Here is a 10,016-nt window from a genome sequence, read left to right on the forward strand (position 1 = left end):
TCTGTCTCTCTTTCTCTCTCTCTCTCTCTCTCTCTCTCTCTCTCTCTCTCTCTCTCTCTCCCTCTGTCTCTGTCTGTCTGTCTCTCTCTCTGGCAGGGTCGTTTGTCTCCTCATTGAAGGCAGTCCGGAATGTGATGGTTGTTAGGCAGCCCTTTTTCACTTCCAAAGTGTTTTATTGATGAGCTCTGACTTCTCCCACTTTTTCACACGTCAAAGAAAGTCAAGTGTAGGCCTCCATGACTTCATTTCATCATGGCATCCCACCCTCCCCTTCCCAAAAAGGAACATTTTCGCCCTTCCCCCTCCTGCATGCAAACCCTTTTGCGCACGCACCCCCTCTTTGCTGCATGCAACTCTTCCTCTTAGGGTTCCCCCCTCCGCCATTTTGGGCGCAGAGGGGTTGCTTTTGGGGTGCGATGAGGTGTACCCTAATAAGGCTGCCATTCACCCAGCGCCGTTTTATTATCAGGGAGCGTGTGGCCATGGCTACACACTCATTTGCTCCACTTTTATTTACGCGTGCTATTTGCTGCACGTCAGGCCGCCGGAGTGACGTCGGCCTTTGCCGAGCAAATGTGTCCATAAAAAGCAGCCGAGCTTGCCTAAAGGCTGCGCTCTTTACGCACGGGTCCTCTTGTTGACAGCAGGGGAGGAGGAGGAGGTGGCTGGGTGGGTTATGGTGTGGGGGGGGGGTGTAGGGGGGTTAACCCAAAAGAGTCAACAAAAGCACGTGGTGGATATATGTATTGGCTGCCTTCTTTTGCACTAGGATCTAAAAAAATGCAATACGTGCAAGATGTGATTTATAAAGCACGTTCCTCCATTGGGAAAAAGGAATTTATTTTAATTTTCGCGTTTGAATGTAAATGATAAATTTGGAGGTTACATGTTAAATGCGGATCTTACAGTTCAAGCAAGGAATTAGTAAAAAAAAGTTTGACACCACATTAAAAATAAATACGTGGAAAATTAAAGGTCCTAAAGTTTCCAAACGAATTTCTTTGGCTTGTACGACAGCAGGGGAACCGCTTAGGGCTACGATTCAGCAGGACAATATTGAACTTCTGAAGCACCTTTATTTATTTATTTTGGAGTAAACATTAAAGTGTCCTTACAAAAACATATAAAAAAATTGTAGACTAAACTAATTAAAATATGCAACGCTTTAAATTGAATTATCATTCAACGTATTATATTCAAGATATTATTCAATAGTTAAGACAACTGTCAAAATTGATTGCAGTATATTACAACAATGAAAGGTCATAAAATGCAACCAGTCCAGATTTTACATGCTACAGTCACAATTTGGTGAAATGCATGGTAAAAAAAAAATAGATGGCACAACTCTCAACTTTTTCTCAACGTTTCGAGGACACAGACAGACACTCGAGCAAGTTATTCAACGGCTGTCACTTGCTCCATAATGTCACTAGAATGTATGGAGTGTAAAATGGAGTGATGTAGTCTGTGCAATATTCAGACAATTACAAAAAATGTTATTTTTTGTAATGATAATGCATCTTTAATTTTTTAGTACACTTTTTTTTACATTATAAGAAATATACAAATGCCCCCATTGCCGGACAAACATCTTGCTTTGATGTTTGTAGTCTACTAATTTCTTCTGCATTGCTCACAGTTGATCGCACCGTCCTTTCATCCCATCAGATTCCTCATGGACTTAATAATAATTCACCATTGCTTTTGCTTCCTGGACAGGATGATGACGTAATTCCTTGATTTAAAAAAAAAAAAATTCATTTTGTGTTTGTATTGTACACTTGTGTAGTTCCCTCTCGTGCACTTCCGTGGCCGAGATGCCTCCTTACGCACACGCGCACACACACGACGTGGACCCAACTGGCTCTGCTTAAGCAGTGTCCCACTTCCTTTTTTTTTTTTTTTGCAATATTCAGCAAGTGAACGCATCGTCCCATTTGCATGCACGGGTCTGATTAGAGGGGTTTGAGGGGAGTGGGGGGTGAGGCAAGGGGAGGGGGGAGAGACCCCCCCCTTTTTTTTTCCTCTCACTGTGACTCGGCCCAGTTTCCCGCTTTTGGCTGTGGCGCAGGGGTGGGGGTAGTGGTGGGGTGGGTTGATGTTTATGTGTGTGTGTGAGTAAGGGGGGGGGGGGGATGATGACAGAGGTCGGGTCGCGCTAATGGGCCAGTGAAGAGCGGCGGAGCAGGAGGAAGGAGCACATACATTAATACACTTGTTCTCCCTTCTCCAATCAGCATAGGTGTGTTCATTCTTTCTTTTAGCCCGCACCTCCTCCTCCTCCTTCCTCCACGACTCCCCCTTCCCCTCTCTCTCTCTCTCTCTCTCTCTCTCTCTCTCTCTCTCTCTCTCTCTCTCTCTCTCTCCCCCTCGCTTCCCCACTCTCTCTTGCCCACCCTCTCATTCGCTCTCTCCCACGCCAGCGCACATCCACGCCAAACTCGCTGCGTTCTGACATTTGAGTTCACTGTCAATCTCTGTCTGCTTCGCAGGGATATCCCCTCCGTCTCCTTCTCCTCTCCAGCACCCTTTTGGAAACTAATTTTTTTTTCACCCGACTTTCACTTCCAAGAGAGAAGACCGGTTATCATCGTGGGTGTTTTTTTCCCCCCTTATTTTTTTTTCTTTCTCTGTGTGGGCCGCGGACAAACAGGCTGCATAGTTTGGATTTGACAGCGACAGGATGCCCCAAAAAGGTGAGTTTATTTTTTGAATGCCCTTTATCTCTTCCTCACTCCTAAATGCATGTTTATGTTTCTTTGAGTAATGTTTAATAGTCATTTAGTTTCTAGATTAACTTTGCGAGGGTTTCCGGCGCAGCCAATCGCCTTTTACTTTTTTTTTTTTTAACCAATTCAACCTGCTCCATTTTGCCGTATATCGAAGGGAATAAAAAAAGCCACGTTGGGCCAGGCCAGTGATCATCGTGGAGAATTGGACGCAATGACCCGTTGAGAAAAGGCGTCAAATTGATTCATGCCGACCACTCAGCCAAGAGTTTACTTGCAGAAAAAAAGGGCAGCAGAGGCCCCCTTTAGACTAATTAACAACAAAAAAATAAAATCCCAGAAAATATTGTTTTATTTGCAAACTTCATTTCCAATCAAATTAAAAACGTTCATTATAAGATTTTTAATGAACATTTGCAGCAAATATTGTCACTGTGACAGAGCAATCACGGCTATGTGCACCTTTATTTAAATAGTAGCTACATTGATGCAGTCAAAAATAAACAAAAGTAGCTGCTAAGACAAATTCGTTTATTTGGCGTATTTCTCCAAATAAAAAGTTTCACAATTACTGCAATCTGCAATAATAAATATAACTATCAAAAATGTAGTCAATTGCATTTTCTACTAAAAAACCTGCTTTCCCATGATGGTTTTTACAGGAGGCACCTGCCTGTGAAAGCAGTGTGTTTCACACTTTACAGCCTGAAGCCACTTGCAAAAAAACAAACAAGTGAGGCCTGCGTCCATGCACTTTCCGTCCGTGTGCGTGCGTGTGTGAGTGTGTGTACGTGTGTGTGCGCGCGCGCGTGTGTGTGAGAATGTAATCATATTGAATTAAGACATCGTTGTTCCGGATTAGCGCGGCAAAAGAAATGCAGATTAGATGGTATAGTTCACCCCGGGAACAACAACGTTTGAGCTTTCGACCTTAAATAAATGATTAACCACATGCGCCATACAAGCTTAAAGGCTCCTTGTCCTTCACTAAAAGAAGTTTTTTTTTTGGCTATACTGTATTTTTAATAAGCATTTTACATGAGTCATGACGGCATTTGATAGCATTTCGCGTTGTTTTCAACGTGCTCGTGTGTGATGGAATTTTCAATGTGATTAATGACTGAGCAAGTGCAGCCGGCTTGCTATGAGGCCATTTTATTCGTGACCACAACACCACTCTGCATGAAGAAAAAAACTTCTCCCTCATTGCCCCCCCCCTCACCCCCACCTTTTTTTTCCTTATCTGTCCCCCTCAAATGAAAAGCTTCTTCTAATGCATTTGTCTTTCCCCAATTGAGCGCCCTACTGCGCTCTTGTGTTCCTGGACGCGCTTTACAACCGCCACCAAACAAGCGCCACCAAATATTGAACCGCGAGAAATAATTCTGTTTCTCCTATTTGCAATTAAAAAAAACTCACCAAACAAAAACAGCATTCACACTGTGGTTACACCGGGGTCACGGTCGCATGTGTGTGAGAGAATGTGTGTGTGTGTGAATGGTCCCGAAGGGGGTTGGATGCGTGCCTCCGGCTCTTTGTATTAATGTGAACTTGTTGGTGTGTTTAGTTGGGAAGCTGTGCGTGTTTGTAGCGGCCTAGGCCGAGCTGTCGCCCCGGGTTTGAGGGAGCCTCTGAGGGGCTGCATTGTTGATGACTGGACACCCCCCATCTCGAGCCTGGCCGCTTTATGTTCTAGCACTGTCAATGCACACTTTCAGGGTGGAATGAAGTTAGTAAAAAAAAAAAAAATGGAAACCCAAAGGGTGTCAAACTCAAGGCCTTTGGGCCCGTCACTGCCTGGAAAAAATGCGCATTATTTAGATGTGAAAAAAATTTACAATCAAATGTTGTCTTATGAAAAAAAAACAATTTGGACGACAGATGTAAATTTGGATGTTTTCATCAGCCATTGACTCCTGCATTCAAAACGATGAGTCGGTGAAAAAAAAGCCTCGAATCTGAATGAGGGGAAATACGAGCGTCGTGCTTTCCCAAGTGAAGGTGTGGCCGGAGTGAAAAGGAGTTTGACACTTTGAATGAAATGAGGGGGCACTTATACTCACTACATCGGTATAGCTTTGGCTGTGCTAATGTCTTGTTTTGCTCTGTCCTATAGGGAGGCATTAAGTAGTGAAAACGGCAGATGATTGACTAAATTGTAATACAGTGGACAGTCAACTCTGTTTCCAGGCAAGTTTAATATACAAGAATACAAACATTCAACACAAACGAGGCTGATAAACTGCACTAAATAATTACCAGAAACGATTAAAATAACAAGGAAGGAGATGATTTAAAAAAAGTGTGTATTTAGAAAATATGTTATTGTGTGTGTGTGTGTGTGTGTGTGGTTTTTTTTTATTGTGATACTAATCTGTTTTTATGATCTTCCATGTGACACTTAGAGTACCACAATCAAGCCACGTGGGAATCTGGCGTAGCTTCAATGATGCAAAACAGTAAGTTTTGTTTTTTAAATTCTTTATTTGCTGTTTTAATTGTGAGTGTTTGCATGGCGGAAGAAACGCACCCTGACATTACGGCCTTGGTTGTTATGGTGCATAAATTAAAAAAAAGGAGTGTTTGCATGACTGACATGGGACGTATATTGTCATTTATTTGACAGCCATTTCATGCTGTTATTATTATTATTTCTTGCAATGAAAGTTATTATTGAACAAGACGGAGAAAGTGGGGGTGGGCTATTTTCTTTCTGCTTGAGTTGCTATTAAATAATTGCACAGGCGCCTGCATTAGCGTTAACGCCGTCTGCGGCTACGCTTGCATGAAACATGAGTGCGAAGGAAGAATTTCTTTATGCAAATGAGCGCATCATTTCCAACTCGCACGCACAACACACACGTGGCTAAACCGGAAGTTGCGCCTTCTTGAAGTCGGGCCCTTGTGCGTTGAATGCTGTCTCATTCCTGGTGACAAACAACAAGCAAAAAAGGTTAAACATGAACGTTTTCTCTCTTGCTGCTGGACAAGAGGTGTATGACATCTGTGATGAAGGTGTGTGCAATAACTTTATTACATTACATTCTCCATATGCACTCGTGTATGTGCTGTAATGTGTGCGCCAAAAAAAAAAAAGGTTTGGATGTGAGGAGCGACGTGAGGAGCGGCGGGGGGAGAACAAGGAGTGTTGCCTATGTATGCATAACGATTCGGTCTTTTACGCACGGACCAATATGGCTTTGGCGCGTGATGTCTGCCGTGAGGGGGGTCTTCCGCGGGCCTACGGGTTGTCCAGAGGTCGCGCCGGGCCTCGCTCGTCTTTTGTGCCTAATAACTCCTGGGTGTACATGGCGGGGGACGTCCAAAACGACACCATATGCTTTGCCGCAATAGACTGCAAGGCGCGTAATCAGCGCCAGCGGGCACTTGGGGGAATTGAGCCCTGATTAAGACTTACGTGACAGCTTTTATCGATCCGAAGTGTTTTTCTTCGGATGATTTATGTGAAATTATGACATCGGTGAAGGCGCCGTAACGCGGCCTAACAAGTCCGTTAATTCCGCCTAATCCTGGAATTAGCAATGAGCAAGACGGATGATAGTGGATTTAGCATCAATCACATCCACGCATGATGGAAGATTATTACACGAAGCGGGCAAAAGGGGATGCGGGCCCTTTTTTTTTTTGATCCTGTCGAGAAACACACAAACATGGCTGCATGTGTGCATTTGTTGTCAAATACAAACAGGGGATGCGAAGAGCAGAGAGGGGAGGGGCGGGAGGGGGTTAAGAAAAAAAAAACACTACATGTCACTTTTAATATGTTAAGAATCCAGGCGCGCCTTCGTTTGTGTGACCGCGCGCAGCCCCCCACCCTCAGGCCACCTTAAAAGCAAAGTCTCCCCTCGGAGGGTAAACGAGTAGCGTCCAATTGGGTCTGAGTGATATCCAAATGCAGACAGAAAGGGTCGTTTTTATCATGCTACTATTTGTCGTGACGATGCGATTTCGCAGCGCGGGAGCCGTGTCACAAAGTGACGTGGCTGCCACAAAGTGCTCCAACTGATCTTTTCAATTAGCCTCCCGTGCATGATCCGAGGCGACTTCCGCCCATTCCCAGAAATTAAGCTCAAACTTGACGTGCGGCGAGCTTTATTTTCAAGACAAATGTCAGCCAGGCTCATCATATTTGCTTCCCCCCCTCGTCTATATTTGGAGCTTATTTATTGCTAAGGAGCCCTGGCTCCACGAGTCAATGTAGCGGGAGGCAGCGCAGAGGAAAGAAGGCAGCAGGCGCTGACACGGAGCGCGGGGCGGCCACTCGCGGGAGTCCACGCTCCCTTTCGGCTTCAGGTTTGCGGGGCTCCCAACTATTTCCACATCCTTGACAACCAGACATTTCATCCGTAACACGACTCTTTTTTTTTTAAATACTTTTGCATGCTTTTGGACTTGTACCTTTGATACGACAGCATATTGAACCCGATATTTTCATTTTACTGTCAGGGATGGAAAACGGTGCCGATGTTATGACGCTGGGTGGCTTTATTGTGATGTTTGCAAGGCAACATGTGCATGTTTTTTTTAAGGCAGAGTCGCGCACAACGGACGCCGTTAATGCATTATAATTTACTACCTTTTTTTGTGTTGCGAGAATGAACCGAGTTTTGTTTGTCGTTCTCCATGCTCGGTGTTTAAAAAAAAAGAAAAAAAGTGTGATTGGCTTCTCGTGTGCCCACGTAGGTCACAGCGGCGTCAACCAGCTCGGTGGCGTGTTCGTCAACGGCAGACCGCTGCCCGACTCCACCAGGCAGAAAATCGTAGAACTCGCCCACAGCGGTGCTCGACCCTGCGACATCTCCAGGATACTACAGGTGGGCAACTCGCTCCCATTGAATTCGTTTTATTTTTGTGTTTTTTTTTATTTTACTTTTTATTTTTATTTGGTAATTTTTTTTTTTTTTTTTTTTTTACATTTTAGCCTCAAAGCAGCTTGTACGCAGGCAGTGCGTACACGCGAGCCTTATGCTATTCTTTGGACACTGGAGAAAGGAGAGGAAGATTAAAAAAAAGACATGCCTGCTCAGAAAAAAAAATAGATTTATTATAGAAAATGCCTAATGTACCATTCAAGGCATATTTTCTGTGTTTATAGACCCATGATGAAGTCCAAGTGGTGGACAGTGAAAAGGTGATAATGACTTGAACGCCATCACAAGACATTCCCCGGATAGTCCTAAATAATGGATGTGAATTGTGTCTTTTGATCTCCATCCAGGTGTCCAACGGCTGCGTGAGCAAAATCCTGGGCCGCTACTATGAGACGGGCTCCATAAGACCGCGGGCCATCGGCGGCAGCAAGCCCCGGGTCGCCACGCCGGAAGTGGTCGCCAAGATCGCGCAGTACAAGCGGGAGTGTCCGTCCATCTTCGCGTGGGAGATCCGCGACCGGCTTTTATCGGAGGGCATCTGCACCAACGACAACATACCCAGTGTAAGCGCGCGCGCGCGCGCACACACACACACACACACACACACACACACACACACACACACACACACACACGCACACACACACACACACACACACACGAGCATAAATTGCGTGCATGATTGCATTAGCTCCATCTGATGACTTTTGTTGTGTTTGTGCGCGCAGTGCGCATCCAACCATTCAATCGTATTCATGCTCAATGCAAAGTGCCCGCGCGTCAGCCAATTAGCAGTCGCCTCCGCTGCGCGCGCATCTTTACGCACACTTTTACACGCACCTTCTCCTCTCATCCGCGCCTTGTTGGGGCCCCCTTTCAGGTGTCATCGATAAACCGAGTCCTCCGCAACCTGGCGAGTGAGAAGCAACAGATGGGCGCAGATGGCATGTATGACAAGCTGAGGATGCTCAACGGTCAGACAGGAAGTTGGGGGACCCGGCCCGGCTGGTACCCCGGAACATCGGTGCCGGGCCAGCCGAATCAAGGTGAGCCCCACCCCACAAATTATTATATTGCGTTGCTTCCGGTTCCAAACAATTAGGCCGAGCGTGCGCATACGCGGCCTCAATGCCTCTACTGTCCCCAGCGTGGACGTGCGTGACAGCGACGAGGTGTGCGTGCACAAAGGAATGTTTCCGTCCACACGCAATGACGGCTGATGGGAAAAACTCCTCCGCGCAACGTGTAATTGCTCATTAGCGGGGGCCTTTGTCTCGCTTTCTCTCTGTCTGTCTCCCTCCCTCTCCGTTTGTGACGAGGGTGGAGGCTCGGAAAAAGGCGAGCCCGACGGCAGGGCCTTCAAATGCAAACCAAATAAATTGCTTCTCTCGATTTAGATCACCGAAAAAGCGGAAGTGGCGCAAGTGAGGCGCAGCGAATAATCATTTGCGTAATTGTTTGAGCGTCACTCGGACACGTGGTGGGGGCTATTAACGAGCACGAAAGCGGAAACGATCACATTAAGCACCATTCATTATCGCTATTATCATTATGATTACTATTTTAAGATGCGTATGTGGATATATGACGATGATGATTATAAACGCAGAACGTTAATGTAGCATTTTGGCATAATTACACACGTTATAATCTACTCTTTGGATTCGTTATTGAAAAAGAAAAACATGTCATAATGACAATAATAATAATAATAATAATAATAATAATAATAATAATATTTTGAACAGCTCTACTACAGAATACTACTACTTGAATACGGCCTGTGACCAAGTGGTCTGCTGTTCGATTCCTCATCGCGACAAAAAAGGTGACGTAATGAGTTGCAGCCCCTCTCCGCCCCAAGGTGCGGTCGAGCACGGCGGTCCCACTTTAATTGGAATCAATGAAAAGTGTTTAATGCAGAGGAAAATTTGTCATGTAATTATAAAATGCACCAATAATAAAACACACCACTCCTACGAATAATAATAATAATAATAAAAATAATAATAAAAATAATTATAATAATAATAATAACAGCAATGCAAATAGTCATTATAATGAAATAAAACGATATGCCCCCTTAAAGTTATTTTGGACAAAACAACACAAAGCTGGGTCAAACTGAACTTTGTGTGTCGCTCTAATTTTATTTTATTTTTTTTCCCAAATTGGGTTGTTTTTGAACCATTATAATTTTAAGACTGTGCATACCTGTAATCGACCAATAAAAAAAGTCCTAATGCTGTTGTTAAAAAAATTAAAAACAAACCAAAAAAATCTATAAAACCCACTGCTAGTATTACGTAGGCCTACGATAATCATATTACATTCAAATCAAAATCACCAAAACATAATAATAAAAATAATAATAATAATAATAATAATAATA

The 10,016-nt window shown here is 44.3% G+C and overlaps 1 protein-coding gene across 7 annotated transcripts in view; it reads left to right on the forward strand.

Annotated features, from left to right (window-relative positions):
• pax6b (paired box 6b) overlaps nucleotides 1–10,016 on the forward strand; it is a 28,519-nt gene that overhangs the window by 6,849 nt on the left and 11,654 nt on the right. The window contains exons 1-8 of one of the 7 annotated variants that reach the window (XM_019895798.1): nucleotides 2,183–2,245; nucleotides 2,496–2,699; nucleotides 5,138–5,191; nucleotides 5,724–5,747; nucleotides 7,437–7,567; nucleotides 7,849–7,884; nucleotides 7,972–8,187; nucleotides 8,505–8,670. In XM_019895798.1, the coding sequence (XP_019751357.1) occupies nucleotides 2,687–2,699; nucleotides 5,138–5,191; nucleotides 5,724–5,747; nucleotides 7,437–7,567; nucleotides 7,849–7,884; nucleotides 7,972–8,187; nucleotides 8,505–8,670 (640 nt within the window). In that variant the 5' untranslated portion in view covers nucleotides 2,183–2,245; nucleotides 2,496–2,686. Of the gene's footprint in view, nucleotides 1–2,182; nucleotides 2,246–2,406; nucleotides 2,700–5,137; nucleotides 5,192–5,723; nucleotides 5,748–6,846; nucleotides 7,047–7,436; nucleotides 7,568–7,848; nucleotides 7,885–7,971; nucleotides 8,188–8,504; nucleotides 8,671–10,016 lie in introns of those variants that run through there. The other 6 variants (XM_019895797.1, XM_019895796.1, XM_019895800.1 and 3 more) reach the window with 6 other exon arrangements.

Source organism: Hippocampus comes, unplaced genomic scaffold (genome assembly GCF_001891065.2).
Source record: "Hippocampus comes isolate QL1 unplaced genomic scaffold, H_comes_QL1_v1.1 scaffold80, whole genome shotgun sequence".
NCBI lineage: Eukaryota > Metazoa > Chordata > Actinopteri > Syngnathiformes > Syngnathidae > Hippocampus > Hippocampus comes.